This window comes from Episyrphus balteatus, chromosome 3, assembly GCF_945859705.1.
Source record: "Episyrphus balteatus chromosome 3, idEpiBalt1.1, whole genome shotgun sequence".
In the NCBI taxonomy this organism is placed as follows: Eukaryota; Metazoa; Arthropoda; class Insecta; order Diptera; family Syrphidae; genus Episyrphus; species Episyrphus balteatus.
The window spans coordinates 30779741-30804876 of record NC_079136.1 but is presented as its reverse complement, the minus strand read 5'-3'; the positions used below and the strand labels follow the sequence as shown (position 1 = coordinate 30804876).

The following is a 25136-nucleotide window of genomic DNA, read 5'->3' as shown; positions in this document are numbered from 1 at the left end:
TACATATATTTGGCACGAGGGGGACGTGAAACGTGTTTGTATTTAATCTATAATGTCGTACGATTAAGCAAGAAAAAAAGGCAAATTCCACAACATCCTATCCCTGTTTATTACAGTTTTGAAAAAAAAAAGATAAATAAAAATTACTTCAATTTCATTGGATTTTTTTGATAAAATTTGATATTTTACAAATCAGAACTTGAAACTTTTGCTTTTTAACTTTCAACAACAAGGGCTTTTTAATTAATAAAAAAAAACTTTATATTTAAATGTTTAACTTAAAAAATAATCAGTTAATTTTTTTTTCAAAACTTCTATTAAAAAAAGTTATTGGAAAATGTAATACTTTTCAATTTTGTTTTTTAATTTGTAATACACATTGACATTTGCTTTTATAATTTTAAATCATAATAAATAAGGCCAAACAAATTTGAAAAATAAATGCATTTTATATTACGAATACCTACTAGTAATCAAAAATCTGAGTTTAATTACCATTTTTTCAAAAACCCTTTCTTCAATTTACTTTAATTTAATTTAACAAATATGAAGAAGCTTCTAGCTTATTAAAAATGTATATTTAAATATTGTAGGTGTTGCCGTTGTGTTTAAATATTTGTTTTGTGTTTGAAGTCAATTTGTGAGAAAATTGCATTTATCGCCTAAACGATGGAAGATAAGATTGTCCTTCCATAAAATTGCCTAGACCATTTTTTGGCATTAGTAAATTTATTGAATTTAAGCAAAATTTTTGAAAAAAAATTTTTTGTTCACAAAAATCTTCAATTAAATTTAAAAAATCAAAACAGCGGGAATATTTAATCTATAGACCTTAGAGTATTTTTAATTACGGACGTTTGAAAAAAAATATTGCAATTTTTTTTAGCTTTAGTTACTCCACTAACAGGTTTATAACAAAAACTTCTTTTTTTTTTTAATTTCAAATAAGATTCGAAAAACTATCTACATATTTCATTGAATCAACATAATTTAGTATGTAATGAGCTTAAATAACGGATTTGTTACATAAACAATTTGTTGGCTAAAAAAAGGTAAAAGGTAAATGGTGGAAAAGGGCCAAAAACTATTTTAACTATTTTCTCATGAACCTGAAAGTTGTAGTTTTTTGTTGGTATTTTATACCTATGCAAACCATCTTGTAGGTTCATGGCTGTTTTTGTGAAACAGACTGTATATATTTTGTTCATAATTTTGTCATTCACAACAAAATATTTGCTATTTATAAAGATTCCCTGTAAAGGTACCTCGATTTTCAGCACACAAAATTTATTATTAAAAAAAGAGCTTATCACAAAAGTACCTGAACCTATGTTCAAACTTAAATATCAAATAAAATTAGTTTCACCATATACACCTACCTACTTTCACATACGTTACATACATACATTATATGTTTTTCAACTCAGTTGCCCTCCATTTTCGATTTCAATTCACTCCATTGTATAAATAATGTAGGTATGTGTGAAGAAAATATTATAGCAAAATTGATGGTTGGGGGGAAATGGTGGTGTGAGAATGTCCTTCAATGAAAAAAAAAATAAAAGAAAATAAAGAAATCCCCAAACTCATGGATGAAAAGTCACATAAAAGCCTTTCAATATAATTTATCGTCCTCTATAGTAGGTAGTACCTCCATGTCCTTTATATTCCCCTCTCACCCCTTTCCTCACTACTCTGCCTTACTTTCATCAACAACACACAGTTTTAGCTTGCTTTTTATATTTTTTGTTCAGCAATTTTGTAAGGTAGTTGTTCCTTGGGGCCGCTATATCCACCGCCAACGTTCATCGACGACGTCAGTTGGGTTGCTATACCTACAACCTACACTCTCCTCATAGCCAGATTGGCGATGTCCTGTCCCTATAAAAGCAGCACTTCAAGTACTTCTCTGTGAAGTTTTGTGCTTTCTAGGTCTTTGTCAGCCAGCAGCCACTAGCTGCTTTTCACGGTTGCTAGGTTTTTTCCGTATACACTCGCTTTTTTATGTGTGGCATTTTTTCCTTTGGCTGCTTTTGCTGTTACGGGGATATCGGTGTATACTTATATAAAGATTGTACCTCATTTTTCTTCCATTTATTAAATAAATGCCGAAAACAATAGACCCAGCAATTTATGAGAAAATTAATTAAATTGATGTTTTTAAATGCGGCGCTGGCTGGTCCTTGCCTTAGGAAAAAGGAGTTTATATTTTCTTATTTTTTTCGAGGAAGCTGGATTGTAAGGTTTTTTTCTAAGGTTTTTTTTTTGTTTTTTTGAAAATTAAAGTTTGTTGGATTGGAAATTAATACAAAAAATTGGTTATCTTTGACTTATTGGTTTAATCACGGCAGCTACAATCTTTCTAGAGGTTATAAAATAACTTAGGTACCTCTACCTATTTTATTGTACAATTTTTATCTACGATTTGTCTTAAATTTGAACTTGAATATTAAGTTGAGTTAGGAACTAGGCATGGTACAATGGAAAGCCGAATCCACATTAAATTTAAAGGCAATTTTTTCTGACTTGTCCGTTGAAGTCCTATCTCAGATGGACCAGTTTCTATTGCTTGTCCATCTGGAAGGAGATGGTATCAAAATTTCGTAAACCAAAATCGCGAGAACTCAAAATTCCAAAAATCTAGTCTAGAATTCCTAAAACCCAGTAACCCAAAAACCTACAAATCGCTTAAATCTGGGAAAAACGAAATCAAAGTCTCGAAAATTAATTTCAATATTATGGATCTTGGGTTTTCGGAATTTTAATTTTGTAGGATTCTAGGCTCTCTGGATTTATAATTTTTCAATTGTGTCCATGAATCCAGAATCCTAAATCCTAAAAGCCCAAAATCCCTTAAAATCAACATGCCAAAGTTTCGAAAAAGTGAGTTTTCAAGATTTTGAATTTTAAGGGTTTTTTGTTCGACAGGATTATGAGTTTTCAGGATTTATATTAGCTGTGTTTTAGATTTTAGATTCGGATTCTAGGAGTTTTGGATTCCGAATTTCGAAATTGTGTCCGTCTTCGGAATCTCAAAATCATAAGATCTCGAGAACTCAATATTCCCAAATACTTAAAATCCCGAAAGCTCAAAATCCTTAAAACTCAAAATTCCCAAATCAAAATCTCGAAAAAATGGATTTTTTGAGATTCTAATTTCTGAATTCTGAGTTTTTTCGATTTCGGGTAATCGAAATTTTAGGTTTCTTAAATTATGAATTTTAGGATTGCACCCGCCTCCAGAATCTCGAATATTTAAAATCTCAAAACCCGAAATTTCCACAACACAAAATCCCGAAAAATCCAAATCCATAAATTACAACCTCTAAAAAATTTGGATTTTTTTGGATTTTCTGGATTTTGGGTATGATCTACTTCTTGTTTTCGGGATTTTTAGTTTCCAGAATCCTATGTTTTCTTGATGTAGAATTTTGGGATTGTGTCCTTCTCCATGATCCCAAACACTCAAAATCTTAAAAACCAAAAATCCCGAAAAATTAAAATCTCGTTATCGAAACATTGACAAAATGTTTGTTCGGGATATTCGATTTTCTGGATTGTGAGTTGTTTGAATTTTGGGTTTCCATAATTTGGGTTTTGCTTATTTTGAAGTTTCGGGATTTTGGGGTGTTTGGAATTTTAGGCATTCAATTTTCTAAGTTTTTTGGATTTTCTTCGTCTCTTATCTGGAAGCCTGATGAACTGACTTATGTTGAAGAACTGCAGCCACTGTGGGGTATCGGTTTCTTGAACAACATAATTTCCATCTTGGATGTGTTGATCCGGATCCGGGCACCTCAATTCCTTATAGTATTTTATTGACTCTCTAAATTGCCACAATCACAGAATAGCAAATTTTCCGAGGTTCTTAGACCCAGTTTTGTAAGGCTGATCGCTGGTCTTAGTATTCTTCCTGAGTAAAGAAAGGTAGGACATTTTTCTAAAGGTTACGTGTAGGTGTAGCCAGGGAGGACGTGCCTAGTGGTGCTAAATGTATAACTGCGCTATTTAAATGCAACTTAAATTCTTTGTGTCGTCTGCTTGTCAATTTTAATTTTCAAAAAAATAAATTAAAATTAGTCAAATCCTTGTAAGCTATGCAATTATTTCTGACATCTTTGTCCAATATTCTTTCTCTCTCTTCTTTCAATTCAAGTATTTGTATATAGTTTTCCTTTAAATACCAACCAGATGTCATGTCCTAACAACCATAAGCTTGTGTCAAAAACATTCCTGTTAATTTTTTGTTTGCCATGTTGGCTTATGTGTGTGGACTATGTGAACTGAGCTGGACACACTGCATATATGTTGGTTGGTTACTTATTGGTAAATGCGACGTAAAGAAAAAGTTTTTCTTCCCAGTCACAAGAAAGTACTGAAAAACCATACCATAAGTTTTATTTTTTTGTCAAGATGGCCGGTGGCGGCATTATAAGTTGTTGAAAATTCCAAGCAATGTTGCTTAAATGCAACCGGAAGTAGTTTTTTTTCGTTGTGTTGTTGTTGTTGTTGTCATGTGAAGTTGAGTTATGGTCACTAAAGAAAATTTTCTTCGTAGGTTTAAGCTATGTGAGGAGGAACAAAAAAAAGAAACCAAGTATGACTATGTTTTATGTAGGTACATATACGGGGATTGCAATGCACCAGGGTGTAATGGAGGTTTACAGAGTGTGAAAGAGTTACTCAAGATGGTCGTTGTCGTTGGTTTTAATGGGAGAAAAGAAAAACATATGGATTTAAGGAACTTTAAAGTAAAGGTATTTTAAAATTTCTTTTACAGTTTAATGTCTATCTGATTTTTTTTTAAGCATGTCATTAATATAGCACCAAATTATGTTAGTACTGTTAACATAATTTGCAAGGAATACTGCTTTTAGTCTTGTTTCGTAAACGTGTGCTACCTAGAAGCTTAAGACCTAGATGTAATAATTTCTTTTGTCATTCAACAAATTAGGTTCAAAATCAACCCATCACTTATATTATGTATATAGATACATTAGGGTGGACCAAAAAAAAATCATTTTTTCATTATTTTAATTTGCTCTACCGATAACTTGTTTTCTCGACACAAAATAATGCTACATTAATTTTTTCAGAATTTTTCGATGATGTTTTGGGGTTGCTTGCACCCCTTTATTAAAAAAAAATAAGCTCTTTTAGTTTTTAATTTTTTTAAAGCCAAAATAATTTTTTAATCGAAAAGCTGTTTGAGTAAAAAGTATTAAGTATCAATAGATCTACTTACATCAATTTTTCTTTTTTCAAACAAAAATATTTTTGACTGGTTCCCAGGCGTTAGAAGTCGAAATTACTGGTAAATGCTGAGAAAAAAGCCTAAAAACTATGTTTTACTGTTGTTTATAACGGTTAAATTTATTTTTATCGTATTCCTCATCAAATTTACTATAAAAATTGTGCTTTTATATAGCTCAATTCTTCTTAAATTGATAAAAGAAAAATAATTTTTAAAAAAGATCGTACCAAAACAAGTGAAGAAAAAATGGGGGAGGGTACTATATAGTGGGAGCCGAAATTTGATAACGGTATTTTGTAGAGGAGTTAAATACAATCATTTTTTACTGAGGAAAGGGTGGTATATCTGGCTCCGTTTAGGCGGGATTGGCAATTTTCTAAAAAATGACTTTAAAAAATAAAAAAAAATATTAAAAAACAATGGCAACACTTACAGTGTTATGAATGATACCTTTTTCAAAAGCTAGAACCGTACACTTTATTCTAATTTTAAAGTAAAGTTATTTCAATCAATTGTTTTTAAAATACTCGATTTAAAAGTAAAAAATTGTAAAAAAAAGTTTAAAAAACACATTAAACACTATTTTTGTCAAGATTGTGGATTACAATACAAAAAATGGCTGATAAAATAAAGTGTCTCAATAATTGATTCCTTAGCAAATACTGAAGTCCATATTTTTTAATACTTTCTAGTTTTTGAGAAAATTAAAAAATAAAAAAAATTCTTTTTAGCTTTTCGGTTAAAAGATTATTTAAGATTTAAAAAAATTAAAAACTAAAAGAGCTTATTTTTTTTTTAATAAAGGGGTGCATCATCAAACAATTCTGAAAAAATTAGGGTGGCATTATTTTGTGTCGAGAAAACAAGTTATCGGTAGAGCAAATCAAAATAATGAAAAATAATTTTTTTTGGTCCACCCTAATATACATAACTTCAAATGTATTACTATTATGTTTTATGAAAATATTGGTCAAAGTTATGGTTTCTTTTTGCTATTCATTTCACCCCTTGTAACCCAAGATCGTAAATTTTAAAATTAATAATGCGAATCGACAGCCCTTTAGCTATAATAAAATACGTATTTTTTAAAAATTCAATAAATTAATTATTTACTTAGTTATGTATTTCGATATTTAGGGAGTAAAAAAAAGTTTAAATAATTTATTTTTATATAAAGATGCAAAAATTCAAAAAATAACTATCTAATATTTATTTTTAGGAACTTTCGTAAAATCCAAAAATAAAACCACGTTGGTTTATCTGGAAAAACTATTTTTTCTGATTTTCGTAGTTCTTCTTCTTACACACATTTGATTATTTTGAAAAAAAGCCAAACTTTCAAATTTAACTGCCAATTAAAAACTATTGGTGCCACTTATTAGAAATATGGCGTTCTATTTCGATAGAGCATTACTTAAAGATTATGTTAGAAGCTTCCAAAGGCAAAAAATATAGTTTTTACAGTTTTTGTGCGACCTTTTTCGGTTTCGATTTCTCAAAAAAAAAAAAAAAATATTGGAAAAATCTAAAATTTTAATATTTAATTGTTTGTAGCGAATGTTTTTTTTTTTTTTGTTTATTTTGTACATTTTATGTGTAAAGAACAACTTTTTAAAAAAGTCTGAAAAAAAAAATGGTTTTCCTTACCGAGCTGAATCTTCGAAATTAAAACAGTTAAAAATCTCAACAAAAAAAACCCGAATGATAGCTACAACTATAAGGTTTTAGTCTGTAAAGCTTCGAGTTTTTGGAACAAATAGTTTGGCTGGAATTTAAAACTGATCGTACAAGGTCCGAAATCCCTTGTTATTCCCATAAGAAACTTCAACCGCTTAGAGGCATGGGTTAGAATTATGTTAGAGACTTCAAACTTTAGGAATATTTTTTTGTATTTATTTCCAACCATAATAAGCCATTGTGAGCAAACAAATTTAAATTTTTTTTTAAATAACGACGAAATTATACGAAATAAAAGTCATAATTTCATATATTTTGAACTTTTAGTTTGAATAACTTCAGTGGGGTTTACTCTATGAAAAAATGTCTAGAAGACTTTTTGTAGAGTGCTCAATTTACTATAAGAATCATATTTCAGTAAGTTTTTACAATGTTTTTTTTTTTTTGTAAAAATAAGAAAAAAAACAAATTTGTTATCCATGTTATTTATATGGAAAAATGAAAATCAGAAATACATAGGCACCTCTAAACATTAATTTTAAGAGCTCATCTTTTGAGAGACTTTTATCTTCATATTTTCGAAAATGTTTAGCCTGTTTTTTATTTGAAAAAGAAAAGTTGCCTCAAAATGACACAGCCTAAGGTAATTATACTACCTAAATTATTTTGAGTTTAACGAACTTTTTATACATATTTTTTGATAACTTTATGGCAAGTGTTCTATTTTTTTTTAAATAATTGAGAAATATGTATTAGTGTCAACTTTTTTTACCAGTAACTTTTTAATTAAGCGGCGGCCCATAGACACCACACTTGTGTGCACACCGGTGTACTGAAAACGGTGTTGCATTTCGCCACACACGCCACACCAAATATTACACACAAGAAATCTCAAAGAGGAAAAATCAGCAGTATTCGCAATCACGAATTGACATTTTACTGAAAAAACTTCCGACGCTCCGCACTCAACAACAATTTAGATGCAAAAACATAGTAATTGTGTGCGCGCATCCCCATAGACATCACCCCGATTGAGACACCGACACAAAAAAATCAAAATCTTTTGATTTTACTCGCTCCGTGTCTCACACCGAAAATTGGTGTCCAATCCAGCCCACACACATCACACATTCCCGCACCCCGACACAAGTGTGGTGTCTATGGGCCGCTTAACGAAAATTACACCGGCACACAAAATAAAAAAAGTGTCATGTACCAGGAACCAGACCTATCTTTCTATATGTTTTTAGGCACGCTGAATCCGAATTTCAATTTTGTTTGGTCCGGTCACCTTCCAGTTTTGTGCTGTGACTGCATTTTGTTTGGATTTTTATGACTTTTTTGGAGTTTTTTTGTATTTTTCTCAAAACTGAAGGGTGTTCGGGCAAAACGGACTTGAAATTCGAATTCAGCGAGTCCAAAAACATATAGGTCTGGTTCCTGGTACATGGAACTTTTTTTTTTTGTGTGCCAGGGATGAAAGCGAAATTTCGCGACAGTGCCAGCACACCAAAAAAAAAGTTGTATGTACCAGGAACAAGACCTATCTTTCTATATGTTTTTGGACCCTCTGAATCCGAATTTCAAGTCCGTTTGGCCCTGTCACCCTACAGTTTTGAGAAAAATGTAAAAAAGACCCCAAAAAAGGCAAAAAACTTCCTTTTTTTAGTTTTTTGCATTTAACTCAAAACTGGAGGGTGACAGGGCCAAACGGACTTGAAATTCGAATTCAGCGTGCCCAAAAACATATAGAAAGATAGGTCTGGTTCCTGGTACATGACACTTTTTTTATTTTGTGTGCCGGTGTTATTGAAAAATTTGCGTTACCTAATACAAAATATAGGAAATTTAAAGATGGCCATACAAATGTAAATTTCAAAAATACGAAATACCTATTGGAGTTGTGGCTTAAAAATCCTGAAAAAATAAGACCATACAAATTGGGTCACCATATTTAAAATATCGATATTCGCCTGTTCCTTATGCTTACTAAAATGTTAAACAAATTTTCGATTCAGTTTCAAATTCAAATTACAAAACCATAAAACTAACATAGAAAAACGATAAATTGCAGCAAGAGCATTATACTCTCCCAATGCAAGGTAACACTGTACACTGGCGAAGGCCAAAGAACCTTTTAAACGAGTTTCTTTATTCTTCTTCTTCTGCATGGTGGAACAAAAAAAAAACGAACACAAATTATGATTTATTCGATGGTGAAAGAATTTTTCGCTCATTTCCACAGAAAAAGCAAAGAAAATTGGGTAGCGAAACAATTTACAATGATTTACGATAACGCAACAAAACATACACACCCTCAAACAAAAGGAGGAAAAAAAAAATAAAACAGTAGAATAAGAAAGTTACCCTTAAGCTCTGTGGAAAAAAGGGGTTTTTCGCTACGATGAGATGTGGCTTAAATTGCAAGTGCTGCAAATATGTCGTTGTTTGCAGGCGCTTTCATCTACAAGTACTACTAACATCGTATATATATAGTCACGACCACGGTAAACAATGCTTTTATATTTTTCATCATTTATTCTATTCTATGTACTTACCGCCACGAACTTCACAAGTCAAGACGATGTTGTCACCTTCTAAAAGGGGGCCAACAGCTCCAGCAACATCTCGCCCAGATGCATCATAAACGAGTATCTGATGTGGAGGAACTGTGTTTTTTGTTTTTTTTTATTTGGTTGGTTGTTTGGTTTAAGAGGATAATAATGATTCCGGTTGCAGACAGCGAGATGAGAGGATGAGATAAACAAAAAGAGTTATAAATTAGATTTTTAAATTTCGACTTGTTTCTTATTGCCTCTATAGCTTGTTTTTTAGTAACATTTTTATGGTTAAGATCATGTATTGTGTATGCAATAAAACAGACGGAAAATAATGAATTGTTCTTTTTAAAAATGGTTGAAAGTTACATTGTATTGTATATGAAGAAATCTTACTTACCAATAACCGTTAAATTAATTCTATGATTTCTGGTAGGTGAATTTTGAAAATCTACTCGACATCTGTACACCTGAATGAAGAAAATAAGCAAAATTATTCAATTTTCTTTAAAAAAAAAGTGAAAGATTGTCTAACTTACTCCTTCATCATCTAATTGAATATTGTCAACTGTTAATTTGGCAGGTTGCTTATTTGTAACAAAATACGCTCGAGGTCCAAACGAATTTGTATCGGACCAATAGAGTGCTTTTTCGAACGGTCTCCCCCGAACATCAAAACTGCAATTAAAAAGAAAATCATTTATAGATTAGACAAAATAATAATAATTTTATTGTAGAAAAAGTTAATTTAATAAAAAATTGGAACTTTGAAGATTCTTCTTCTTGCAAGATTTAAAATTTTGAGTGACTTATGGATGAATATCTAAGCATATGTAAAAACAATTTTCAAAACTGGTAGATCGCACCAAATAGAAATCAATTGTTGGGTGAACTTTTTAAACGTAGCTTTTAACGATTAATTTTGCTATTTCTCCAAAAATTGCGAAACTTACAACAAAAATTAATATTGGTAATTGAACTCTTATCAATATCAACTTATTTCACTCTGTCAAAGTGTAAAAATTTTTCCCTTAAAGTGTGTGTAAGTTTGAAGATTTTCTATCCAATATAGTACTGTGCCGAACTTTTAAGTAAAGCACTTTCCCGCGGGTATTTTAGAGTTTATTTTTTTGGTGCAACCAAACCAAATGTTTTATACATTAGCTGTTATTGAAAAGGTTTAAATGTGTTCTTTGTAAAACAGCCAAGAAACCTTAAATTGGTGAAAATTGACGTATAGCTAGATGTTTTGCAATGGATGAAAATCGTTTTTCGGCCCTAAGTTCTAATTTTTGAGGTGTTACGGAATTTTAAATACCGTTTAATAATCGGTTTAACAAGCTCTACAAAACGTAATAGGTTTGCGCCCGCGTATGTCTTTAGTTTCACACAATTTAATCGTACCATTGTACAAAAAAAAAGATATTTTGCAAATTTTAAACGTCCATAACTTTTTTTTTCTTATGATTTGCATTAAAATTTTCTTTCAGATACCTTATATGAGAGCTTATAAAATTTAGAATCGAATATTAGAAAAATGGTTTTCCTACATACTCGAGAAGTTAGTAAAAAATGTAATTGGTTTATAACAAAATCAGTCATTATTTATAAATAACACTGGTGAACAAATCTAAACTTTCTTTTCGTTGCCGAAACTATAATATACTTTTATGAAGGTTTTCAGTATGCTAAACTCGAATCCGAAGTCAAAAAAAATTAATCAGCTCTCGTTTTTGAAATATTACCCTTAGAAAATGCAGCACTTCGGACCTTATTCTTTTATATATGGAAAATTGTTTGAGCATATTTTCAGTAACGTTTTTTACAAGAACTATTTACCACCTTTTTAAATCTGTTTAAATCTTTCCGATATCTTTTTTACTGCCCGAGTTATCCTCAGTTGTTTGGTATTTTTATGAATTTTATAACGTCATTCTTTATGATATATGAAGCCAAACCCACTGACTTCAGTTTAAGATATCTCGGGCAATACGAAAGATATCTTAAAGAAGCCGTTACTATATATGCTCAAACAATTTTCCTTATTCAAAAGAATAATATCCGAAGAACTCAAAAAAAAGTTTTTTTGCATTTTCTAACGGTAATATCTCAAAAACGGGAGCTGATTAGTTGTTTTTGACTTCGGATTCGAGTTCAGCACACCGAAAACCTTTAGAAAAAAATATTTTTGTTTCGGCAACAAAACCCTTGTAAACCAGTGTAATTAGGTAATTACACAGGTTTACAGCCAAAATGGACACTCAATCCCGCTATTTTTTTCTTACGTACTTTTACCTCAGGGACTCGGAAATCACTTTAAAAAAAGTTACGATGGATAGGATTTCGAGATATGGTTTTTCAAAGTTTTTTGTCGTTGTTTTTTCCAGCCTACTTAGTATTCGGGCTATATCTTGAGTAATAAACGACTAATCTGAACAGAAAAGCCGGCGCCTGGAAGCTGAGTAAATAACCAACAAACACTACAACAACTTTTCTGGGTCACTGAAGATGTTTAAGTGCAATCTATTAAAACATTTTAAAAAACTTTCTTGCAAAGATAAAAAGATAATTTTCTTCAAAATCTATGGATAAATTATAAAGATATGACTATTTTTGTATCGATCAATATTTTCGACTTTTTCTGTTACTTTTTGAGTTTTTGTCTATAACTCGAAAAGAAAGCCGGATTTGAAAATGTATTTAGGAAATTTTTTGTAGATAATTACATTTCCTATCGCTGTGTATCCTTCTAAAAAAATTTAAAAATTTAAACTTAAGAAAAACTGTACAAAAAAGAAAAAAAAAACGAAATTTTTGATGTTTTTACTAAATGGTCTATTTTTATCATTTGAGCATTTATAAGTAAAGGAAAAAAGAATATACTTTATCTTTCAACATAATGGTCACAAAAATTGAATAGGTACGGCTAAAATTGGATATAATCTGGACTTTCAAAATCTACTGTTTTTGGTATTTTTGAACCATGTACTATACCTACATAAAAAATTTAAAACTATGAGGATTCAAAAGATTTTGAATTTTTCTTTCAGTAATAAAGTTTTTTTTTTCAGAAATTTTCTTTAAAAACTCGATTTTTTTTTAAATGTTTTAATACTAATTAATTAATTATAACCTGGAGTGCCCCAGATAAGTTGTTTTAGTGTTTGTTGCTTATTTACTTAGCTTCCAGGCACCGGCTTTTCTGTTCAGATCAGTCGTTTATTACTCAAGATATAGCCCGAATACTAAGTAGGATGGAAAAAACAACGACAAAAAACTTTGAAAAATCATATCTCAAAAACCTATCCATAAATATTTTTTTAGATAAGATTTTCGAGTTTTCTAAGCTCAAATATACGAAAAGTGTAACGGCACTTGGTGTCCAAAAAATTTTCATTTTTTTTTTTTTTGTAAACTTAGTGTTATTTTCTTGAAATGTTTTTTTCAGTAAATTGTTGTGCGTACAATTGGTACTAAATTTCATTAATTTCTATTTTTTCATTACTGAGATAAAGTCATTTTAACTAAATTACAAACCTACATGTGTTTATAAGTTTTAACAAAATTGAAATTTTTCAAAAATACTTTGGAACAATATTTTTAACATATAAATCTTCCTATATATGCAAAAAAAAGAATCAAATTCGGGAAGTCGGTTTTAGATGGCCCACTTGAGAAAATTTGACTCTGAGGTAGGTGTAGCCTAACGAAAATCACTAAACAAATAACAATTTTGTTACACTTCTTTTATGTTTTGGGCTAGTGTATTTTCTACAACGGCAACGGTTGAAACCGAACAATTAGAAACACAAAATTGTCAATACAAATAAGTCAATGCTTCTCAGTATCATCGAAAATATTTTTATTTCTCTTTTCGTTCCTTTAATTTCAGAACCTGACTTGACTATATTTATTCAAACTTCTACGACATCAATTAATGACAAAATTATGAAATGTAAGTTTTTTACTGAATCACCTCGGTGTCAAATAGAAAGAGCTAATAAGTGAATACTTTCATTTGTTTTAAATTTTCTCTAATATTTTTTTTTTACTAACCATATCAGCCATATCACTTCTCCACACCTTTTTGAATATTAAGTCAAGACCATTAGCCATACCCTTAACAACATACATACATCAAGCTTAAAAAAAGTAGGACTCATAATGGTTCTTATACATTCGACGACACCGTGAATATAACTTTTCTCACAAAATCTTATATAAAATTCCAACTCCCTACACCATAAAGCTTGTTATGGCTATTTGACTAAAGGGTCTATATACCTAGGTACTCTTAACTAATATTTATAAAAGAAGAAAAATACACTTAATTATGCCCGACGACATGATGAGTTGCATTTTTCTCATTTTCTTCGGGGAAATTTAATTTTATGATTTGACAAATGTTTAAATGACCCAACCTCAGCTCGTCGTTGTGTTCTTTTCTGTCCTGTTATATATCTCCCCAACCAGCACCAGCGACTCCCACTCATCGCATAGAATACAAAGTTTAATCATGCTAATTACTCACCACCACAAATGTGACTGGCTGAAATAACACACCGCTATTCTGTGTGTGTGTTTGTGTTTTTTTGCGTTGCTGATGGACCCAGTTCCCTTGGTTAGTACCCTAACCGAAACCAAGGAACCCGGGTCCAGAACAACGATTAAGATTCAACAATCGTGCTGAATTTAAATCAATTCTCAAAAACACTCCTTGTACCTACTAAGCGAAAGGAGGAGGAGTAGGAAAAAGCTCGTTGAGCGAAAGAATATAAGAAGAACTTGATTTTTCAAGGGATGAGGAGTAGGGGAGGATTCTTTAAGAAGGACAAAATGTGCGGGAAGCCCTCTGAAAACGTCTTGATAAGGTCGCTAAGAGTCATGGAAAGGACACAAGAAAATAAAAATGAATCCCCTTAGAACCACGAGTGGCAATGTCCCCCCACCATCATCAAGCCCTGCGTTGATGGTATGGAAAGGTAAGCTAAAAGTTGTTCCTTTTGCTACCGAAAAAAAAAAAACCAAAAGCTGATAAAAATATGAGTAAGTGTAGATATTTTCCAAAAGAGAAGAGCAACAAGGTAAAAAAAAAAAACATCATAAAAACGTCTTGGAACCAAAGATTTCGCGATATTTATTTTAATTTTCCCCTCGCAATGTGTTGCGTAAATACTGATGGTTACGGCAGTAACGCGAGCTGCGTCGGAAGACCTGCTGCTGTTGCTGCTTCTTCTTGTGTGTACACACAGAGATGAGGTTTTTTGGAAAGTTTTTTAAGGGAAGCAGCCAGAAGAAGAAGAAAAAAAAATCCTTGAATTTAGTGTTCCCTTCCGTGAGATTATTTCCCATTATTCGCTCATTAATAATTCTTATCAACACGACGACGACGCACTGTTGTCCAAAATGACTTATCTCGTTGCAAAAATCATAACTTTTGAACGGATTGAGGTAGCGGTACAGTTTTTTTTTTAATTTGAAGGAAATTTCCAGGGCTGTTACACCAATGAATTTCAAGAAAATTGTTTTACAGGGTGTTTAGGAATCATCGGCCGAAAACCGATTTTCTTAAAAAAAAAATATTTAAATTAAAATTGGTATGCCATTTTGTAGAAATCACTAATTCACATCTAAAAAAAGTTCAGATTACACTTTTCCATGATATTACGATTATAAAGAATGCCAAAAAAGTTGGTCCCGGAAGTCCGTCTGTCTTTCTGTCTGTATAAGGATCTACATCCTAAACGGATGGACCGATTGACTTCAAATTTGGTATGTAGCATTTTTTGGAGACCCTCCAGAGGTGTTTTTGGAATTAATTTTTTTGGGCCAAAAATAACGGTACTTGTCATACACCAATTTCAGTAAAGCTGTAATTGCTCAAAAACGGCTCCAACGATTTTGTTTAAAAAATTCAAATGTAAGTTTGAAAACAAGGTCTATCTTCTAATGAAAAAAATTTTTTTGGAAAATCATTATTAACGGTACCTGCCATAGAACGGTTTTTTTTAAATCCGATATTCTCCGAAACGGCTTATTCGATTTCAACGAAACTTTTTTTGAAGAAGCACTTATATAACTCAAATATAAGCCAAAAATAAAATTTCAAAAAAAATAATTTTTGGATTTTTAAAAAAATTTTGAAATTTTTTTTTGAAAAATAAAATTTTCGAAAACGGGACATTGTATTTTTTTGAAATTTTGTTTTTAGATGTGGATTAGTGATTTCTACAAAATGGCATACCAATTTTAATTTAAACATTTTTTTTAAAGAAAATCTGTTCCTTCTGCCTTCATTTTTTTTCAAAGTACAAAATCTCGGCAGTGCGCAAGCATGCGCAGCTAAATATTTTTATTTTGAATCAACAATTGATTGGTACACATACCCTATTCGGCTTAATGAATGGAACCGAATGGATTTTTTACGGTACCTGCCATAAAACCGTTTTTTTTTCAAATCCGATATTCTCCAAAACGGCTTATTCGATTTCAACGAAACTTTTTGTGAAGAAGCACTTATATAACTCAAATATAAGCCAAAAATAAAATTTCAAAAAAAATAATTTTTGGATTTTTAAAAAAATTTTGAAATTTTTTTTTGAAAAATAAAATTTTCGAAAACGGGACGTTGTATTTTTTTGAAATTTTGTTTTTAAATGTGGATTAGTGATTTCTACAAAATGGCATACCAATTTTAATTTAAACTTTTTTTTTAAAGAAAATCTGTTTTTGGCCGATGATTCCGAAACACCCTGTGAAATAATTTTATTGAAATTCATTGGTATAACAGCCCTAGAAATGTCCTTCAAATAAAAAAAAAAATTGTACCGCTAACTCAATCCGTTCAAAAGTTATGATTTTTGCAACGAGATAAGTCATTTTGGACAACCGTGCGACGTAGCGCGAGGGTAAAATTGTTGGAAGTAAAATTAATGTTTTCTTCTCACTTTTCCTTCATCCCTCTACAATCATTGCCAAACAACCTTTCAAAAAAAAAAAAAACACAAGAAAAAAAAAAACAGCGAATGTCAACCCGTGGTCGTTGGTCGTTTTATAACGTGCACAAGGACAATATGTATTTCCAAAAGGGACCCAGAGAGACGATAATGATAAGAAAGCGAAACGCGCGGCTCTGTTAAAGAAAATTCCTAAAACCACATCAGAAAATTATAAAAAAAAAATAAAAAAAAAAATGAAAAAAAAAAATTGGAAGGACCCTTATCATTGTGGTGACTACGTCCGGTCGCCATTCATTCCAACAATGGGTCCTTTTTTGCCACGTTTAAGTAACTGCCGCGATGTTATAAATGCTTTTGGCAGTTTGCTTTTGCGGAAAAGGTCATAACGTGCAAAGGACATCAGATGTTTGATGATGTTTTTTTTTTTTTTATTATTTCAAATGGGTTGCGGTTTTTTTCGTTTTTTTTTTAATTTTTTTTTTTTTTTTTGTTAGAAGCAATGAAGTGATGCATCCTGGTGTCGGAAGTGGTCCATGACAAGCCTAAATAGAAGGAGCCATTTTTCCGGATGTAGGTATTTGTCCCAGGTGTAAAACGAAAAGAAGAAAAAAATTTGTCGCGTTTCTCGTTTTTTTTTTTTTTTTTTTTTCATTTCAATTTGAATATATTTCATTTTGGTAGGATTTGAATTTTAGGTTTTTGGACAATATACATCATTGAATAGAGGGAGAATTTAGGACTTATTGTTATATTGATTGTGTAATGGGGATTATGTTTGTTCATGACATAATAAAATCAATGGTTGCCAGATGGTTTTTGATAGTTATCCAGGAAGGTTAACTGTGGTGAGTTAATATAAAAGAGGATACAATTCATCTGGAAACAAAATAATTTGGAAAGTCGTTAATTTCAATTCAGAAGCTTTGTTTTTGAAGAAATACTAACGGAATTATTTTGAATTCTAGAAAACGAACCTATTACAATAGTTTACAATAAAATACGAAAAATTTTCGACACCAAGTGCCGTTATACTTTTCGTATAGATTCAAGATCAGGAAACTCGAAAATCTTATCTAAAAAAAATGTTTACGAATATGTTTTCGAGATATGATTTTTCAAAGTTTTTTGTCGTTTTTTTTCCAGCATATCTTGAGTAATAAACGATCAATCTGAACAGGAAAACCGACACCTGAAAGCTAAATAAATAAACAACAAACACTAGAATATTTTTATTGGGTCACTCCAGATGTTCAAATGCAATGCATCAAAACATTTTTAAAAAGAGGTTGTCTGTAAAGCCGGTTTAAGGACGATTATTTTACGTGATAACGTCGTCAGAAAACAGGTCGTGTGGTTTTGTTTAAAATGAGTCAATTGAAGAGTTTACTTTTTTCAAAAAATCATAATTTACAAGAAAAAGCTACAAAAAAATACCTTTTTTATTTTCTCATTATATTAATTTTTTTATTTTAAAAGCTTACAAAAAAAAATTATGCAATTTAAAAGCCAAGTATTTCTTCTTTTATTTTTAAATTTTTATAATGCACAAGGAGTATAAAAATAATTTATTGAAAACAATAATTTTCATCAAAAAAAGCAAAGAAAACATTTATTTTTATGTTCTCAGGCTATGGAATCAATTTTTTTGTTTGACAACCTTTAAAAAATATACACCATGTGAAAGCTTATTATTTCACCTTTCATATGACGTATAAATCTCATTTCAAAGATGCCTACAAGAAAAGTTAGAATTTTTTAAAGTCAACCATGTCGAATTTCCAGACTGAGATTACACACTGGTGGCTGTTTGGGGGGCAACAGATCTCCACTGGTGTTTTGAGGTTTTTCGCAAGTTTCTTGATTTAACATTGTGTAGCTTGTAGTTAGTCTACCGTTATGTGTGACATACCAAATGAAAGGTAATTGTATCAGGATGCTCATAAAAGTTTAATAAAATTTCTATCTAATATTGGTCAAAAGTTATAACCTGTTGAATTCTAAAATTTTATTTTACCGTTATCTCAAAGTTGTGTTTACGAAAATGATTGAAACTTCGCACACATTTAGTCGTGGCCATGGTCTATCATTACTCCATATTCTTTATTCCTGTATCTATTAAAGAAAAGAGATAAATATAAAAAACGATGAAAATCGGTTAAAAAGGTAAAAAACGTGTTTTTTAAAAACTTGTTTCTTCCGTTAAGTCAAAACTCACTAAACGATTCCAAGTTTTTGCACATTAAGGTATGCATAATGCCAAAACCTATATGTCCTATAAGTTTTTGAACGCTCCAAAAAAAAGCTAAAAATCAAAAATTACCCAAAAAAACTCCTAAAAAACAAGGTGTTTTCAAAAATTCATATTTCGAAACGCAGAGTGTTGCAAAAAAATCCGTATCAGACGCCTAATTTTTTTTCCCCTCATATTTCACCTGGCATCTTTAGAATCTTTCAAATAAGCTATAGAAGATTTTTGTATCTCTAATAGTTTATTTTTAATTCTGAATTTAAATTTTTTGCCGCACTGCGAAAGTGCGAGAGTGTAACGTTAGAAAATGGCGTCACTTTTTTGTGGTGGCTGCCATGGTTCATCGATTTATAAGACGTTATCACGTCAAAAATCGATTTTTAAAGGAAATTTTTGCCAACAAATTTTTTTTTTCTAAGCACAAAATCTAAATCTTTCTTTTATATTTTTATGTGTAGTGCACTTTCTGGCAAAAATAAAATGATAATTTTCTTCAAAATCTATCATATAAAAATATGATCATTTTTGTAACGATCAATATTTTCGACTCTTTTTGTTACTTTTTGTGTTTTTGCCTATAACTTGAAAAGAAAGCCGAATTTGAAAATTTTTATTAAGTAATTTTTTGTAGATAATTAAATTTCCTATCGATATGTATCCTTTTAAAAAAATTTTGAAATTAAAATATTGTAAAAAAACTCAAGAAAAACTATTCAAAAAAGATAAAAAAATAACATTTTTGATTTTTTTACTAAATAGTCTATTTTTATCCTTTGAGCATTTATAGATATTAAACATGTAACAGAGAAAAGAAAATACTTTATCTTACAACAAAATGAATACGGCTTAAATTATATAAAATATGGACTTTCAAAATCTACTGTTTTTGGTCTTTTTGAGCAATTTTTTTTCGTAATTTTTTTTTTTTAAGTGATTTCCGAGTTCCTCAGGTCAAAGTACAAAAGAAAAAAAATAATGAGATTGAGTGTCCATTGTGTTTGTAAACCAGTGTTATTAGTTAGTTTTATTTATGTATCACATACTGTTGGCCAGTACCTACTATTTTCCAAACACCCATTGTAATGTGTTAACTCATTAAATTCATAATGGAAAATGTCCCTTTTTATAAACTTACTCCACTGAATAGTCCATTGGGATCTATTTAAAAACATTTGCTAATAAATTACAACATCATATAGAATTGTGGTAGATCATTGCAGCTCTATAGTAGATACACCAGCAACCAGGAGTCTGGATATAATGATAAAATTGATTAACCCTAACTAAACCCTGAAACTACCGTTTTAAGCTTAAAATAAGCTGAAAATGTACAAAATTTAATTGTTTTTAAATTGATTCAATTCAATCAATAAAACACTATACAACCAACAAAAAACTGTTTCAACAAAATTCAATAAAAACACCACCTTATATTGGTATTTATTCCAGTATATTCTATAGGGAATTGAATCATGTGGGAGAACCGTTTTTTTTTTTTTTTGGTTTTTCTTTCGCCCACAAAAATAATCAAAATCAATTAATTATGTTCAATCAAAAGAGAAGTCAGTTTTATTTTTTTTTTGGTTTTGTTTTGTGTTTACCCTTTAAACGTTATTTATGTGGTCCTTGGAGAGGTCCCTTTTTTCCTGAAAAGTATATGGGTGGTGGGTATTCGGGGGCTAAAATGAAATGATGAACACAAAGAACAACCACTTAGTGGTCCAATAAACCAGGAGTAGCTATTTCTATAAAAGAAAAAAGTTACAAAAAAAAAAAAAAAAATTCGAAAGAAAAGAAACAGTGAAAATGGTATGAAAGGGTATAGTATTGATGATATAACTCCACATGATATGGCATTAGGATGTACAACTTAGTACAGAATGGCGACTCTGTGTGTCCATTAGATTTTTCCAATTTCACCCCGAAGCAATAAAAATTTGAAAAAAAAAAAAAAACAGAGAATTATTACCACTTTCGCTGGGGCTACAGGAAGTATATTTCTGAGCATTGTAGTTTTTATTTTGCTTTCAATTTTGAATTATTATTGGTGCATACCTTCTGTGTTTAGTTTTTTTTTTTTTCCTTTCAAAGAATAAAGAATAAAAGTACCATCATTGATGGCTCTGACCTATGAGATGTAATTTTAGGGGTGGTTTTTGAGAATAAAATTTGCTCTATCTTGCAATTTATGAAACCAACCATAAAGAAAGTTAAAAGAACTTGATAAAACAGTTAAACTACACAAATAGCATGGAATTACTTAAATAATGAGTTAATAATATTACAGTGGTTACTGCATTCTTCTTAAAGGAGAAATAAATTAATATTAAGTAGACTTACAAGACTAACAATTGGTAATATTAGAAAACTATTGTGAATGAGGAATGAGTTAAAACGTAGATTGTTCTAAGAGGGGTGACATTTTTTTAAACAATTGCCTATTTTTCACATATTAAAGGTCACAAATTAACAGAAACGAGTATAAATAAATAGGGTTTCCAGAGTCATCAAAATAAAAAAAAAAAAGTGAAAGTATATACAAAAATATTCTGATAAGATACAAGTATAATCATTTTTAGCAAAAAAACAAAACCGACTTCCATGGATCAAAACTGGGTTTTATGGTTTTTAAAATAGTTCCTATGGCTAAAAGTGAACGAAATTGAAATGGGACCACACTGCAGCTACCAGCTTTCCAATACAACAAGAATTATCAAAATTGGTTCACTCAGTCCAAAGTTATGCGGTAACAAACATAAAAAAAAAAAAAAAAAAATACAGGCGAATTGAATACCTCCTCCTTTTTGGAAGTCGGTAAAAAAAAAAAGAGTGTGTGTACACATGTACACGCGACTGAAGTTATACTTCTCATTCAGTATATGTAAATGAATTTCATTTGATATTTTTAATTTCTATTATGAAGTAATTAATCCACACTTAGTTTTTTTACATTTTTATCAAGTGAAATTTACTCATGTTGTGCGGTTCAGAACGTACGGTGTATGGTTAACGAAAGTAAATGAATTGCGCATAAAATGTGCTATATGGTAATTTTATGGGAACTGTGTGTGCTTCAGCACTAGTAGTAGCAATATGGAACTTGCAGGGTTGCTACAAAGCTCAAAAGTTATCTGAGCTCAGTTCACAGATGTTTGGTTCTTGTTATTAGTGGAATTATTTTAACACATGGATATTTTTATAAATGAAACAGATAATTTTTCGTGATCTTTTTTCTTGGTTTTTTTAATAGTAAATATATTTCTATTTTTTTAGTAAAATATTTCTTTTTTTATCATAAAAAAAAATTCCGGTACAATCCGGTTTTTCGACTTTTTTCAAAATTCCGAGAAAATCGCGTTTGAAGGTTGGGGTAAATTTTTTTTTCGAAAAATCCCCGAATCTTTGAACGCTCCTGGAAGCTAAACCGCTTGAGAGCAATTTTTGGGAGTGATGCCAAACGATAGCTTGTGTCATGGGCCTACGCTTTGCACATTATCAGATTTTTAAAATATCGCCTTCCATGTTAAACCGCCACATCATGCCTATTTTATCAGAATCGTGCCTAATTTTGTTTTACTTTTAAGTTCTCCCGGTTTGAGAACGCGTGGACCTACAGGGATGAGAGTTGTACCCAAATGTAGGTTAGAGTCTCCGCTACATTTTGGCATCAAAATTTTTTTTTTCATTTTCTTCAAAATTCCGAGATATAGGCGTCGGAATTTGGGGGCTCTCACTTTCAGCTCAGCTCAAATGAGCTGAGCTATGGTACCTAGCTCAAAAGTGAGCTAGCTCAACTTTGAGCTGAGCTGTGAGCTGAGCTGAAATGTGAGCTTTTTGCAACCCTGGCAACTTGCCACATGGGAATTGCCACATGCAACTTGTCACATGCAACTTGCCACACGCAACTTGCCACATACAACTTGCCACATGCAACTTGCCACATGCAACTTGCCACATACAACTTGCCACATGCAACTTGCCACATAAAACATGTAACTTGCAACGTGTTGTGTGTTTTATGTTTGCCGTACTGCGGCGTACCGTATTTTTAAATACTAAAGTACTGCCTACTCTAAAGGTGAAACGACAGCCCTGCTACCCATGGTGATCGCGTCATAATCCCTTTGACATTCTTGTCAAAAAGTAAATTTTCATACTCACCCTCCCATAAGAAGTATAACTTAAAAAAAAGTGTGACTTGTTACACTCATTAACTTGAAACATAGGGTTGCCAGATTCATCAAACCTGATACATTTAATAAAAACCAAGATAAAACCTAAAAGGGAGCGAAGATTTAAATATATAACTCTTGCAAATGAAGCATGGCCAAAAGCATTTCCAGAAGTCCTCAAATTTTATAATTAAAGTCAAAAGCACATAGCCAGAAGTCATTGAACATTAGGGTGTGTCACTTTTGTATGGCAGAAAAAAAGTACTCTAACTTTGCAATGTAATAGTGGTCAAAAATTTTATTAGGGTCTAAGGTTTCATAATATGTAAAAAAAAAAAAATTTAATACCGTTCGTCTTTGGCTTGCTCAAATCGGTTGAAGTTGTTAAGAAAAAAGCGATTTTATATGAAAAAATGATTTTTTTTCCTTCGCTTATTTTTCGCAGCTTCTTTACTAACTGTTCAATTCCAACAAATAAAAGCTTAAAAGCTTTTTCTTGGTATAATCTTTCAAGTGAAAGCCTAAAAATATTTAATATATTTGTTTTTGTATCCAAACATATATTTCAAAAATCTCTAAAAATCCAAATTTCTTCCTATATTTTGAGCGAGCCAAAGATATTAATTAAAATGAAAATTGTAAACGCAGGATTTAATTTTGATAAGCAATGCAACTTTTAAAAGCTATTATATTTGAAAATTCCATACTTTTGCATTTTGACACACCATTGAACATTGAAGAGCCAAACAGATTTTTCCATTTTTTACTTTTGTTAACTGTCAATGGCTGAGGATTCGCTCGCCAGATTTAAGGGTACATGTTGAAGTATGCACATTAGGGTGGTCCTTAGGGAAAAAAAAAATTGGGGAAGCCCCCTAGATTGGTTCCAAATCAGGAAAACAAAATTTTTATTCCTAACTTTTCCTGACCCTATTTCATTAAGAAGTTTTTTGTTTTTTTCACATGTTTCCTCTTCAAAATCAATAGGATAGTTAAAATTAAATCACGTTCTTGTCTATTAAAATCGAGTCTTCTTGGTAAATTCACGAATCGCTTTACAAAAGTTACGAAATTCATCCGTAAAGTCACGGGTAAAATCAGAAGTTGTCCATTAAAATTACGAATTTTTCTGGTTAAATTACGAGTCGCCTCGGTAAAATTATCGAGCTCAAAACAGCACTGAACAAAAGGAAAAAAAAATTAACCTTTGAAACCGCCAATAGATATACATAAATTGCCATACATTCCAAACCAAAAAAAAAAGTCCCAGCTTTAAAATCTAAAAAGACCTCTTGAAGGCTGTCAATTTTGTTCATTAAAAAAAAAAAAACAAAACAAACAAACAAGATAACCCCAAAGTTTGAAAATGTGGTTTTAATTCCTAATACACAGAGAAAAATAGACCACATAAAATAGAACAAAAACAATAAGATTTCTCTATGGTTTTCATCCAAGAAGGAAACCTTATTAAAACAATCGGGTTTTCCTTATTGTTTTAAAATCTGCAAAAAAATAAAAAAAACGATGACCAGGCTGGGAATCGAACTGGAGACTTCAAATCATTAGTCGCCCACCTTACCACCTGAACCAACCTGCCATGAAAATATTGATCGCGATTTTTGTTCTAGTGCTAAGTTTAAAAAAAAAATCAACTTTTCAGTCAAATTTTAATAAGATTTTCTCTATAAAAATAATAAGAAATCTCCTTAAAAAAACCTTATTAATCGTTGATTTTAATAAGATTTCCTTATGAAATGTATGGACGGTAAAACAATATGGCAATCTGTTAGTTTTTAGCGGGTCATATTTTTCTCTGTGTAGTACTAAATATTTACAAACTTTCAACAAAGTGACAGATATTTAAAAGCAAGACGCTTTATTACAGTCCTTAACCTCGATACAACGTACAAACTCAATAATTATTATTTTACAAAAAAAAAAGTCAATAAAAGAGTAAAACTACTTCAATATTGCCATCCTATCAGCACCTGTTAAACATGACTACAAAAACCACACATGATAAACATCTCGTTGAAAACCTCAATTCCCTTCAAAAATACAAACACACACATATAAATACATATGTCAGTATTCAGATGCACGAAAGGAAAAGGACTCTGGGCTAACCACACACATATACAAACATGATATAAAAAAACAAAGAAAAACAATCTTGGCCAGATTGAACTAGAGAAAGTCGACAAAGAAATAGAAGCGCATTCTTGTGCAAAAAGCTTGCCTTTCGATGACATCGGAGAAGACCATCAA

The 25136-nt window shown here is 30.9% G+C and overlaps 1 protein-coding gene across 4 annotated transcripts in view; it reads right to left on the bottom strand.

The window, feature by feature from the left end:
* LOC129913564 (uncharacterized) overlaps positions 1 to 25136 on the bottom strand; it is a 410935-nt gene that overhangs the window by 136733 nt on the left and 249066 nt on the right. For all 4 annotated transcript variants that reach the window (XM_055992304.1, XM_055992307.1, XM_055992306.1 and 1 more), the window contains 3 exons: positions 10029 to 10167; positions 9890 to 9959; positions 9490 to 9600 (listed from right to left, as the gene is read on the bottom strand). In XM_055992304.1, the coding sequence (XP_055848279.1) occupies positions 9490 to 9600; positions 9890 to 9959; positions 10029 to 10167 (320 nt within the window). The remainder of the gene's footprint in view (positions 1 to 9489; positions 9601 to 9889; positions 9960 to 10028; positions 10168 to 25136) is intronic.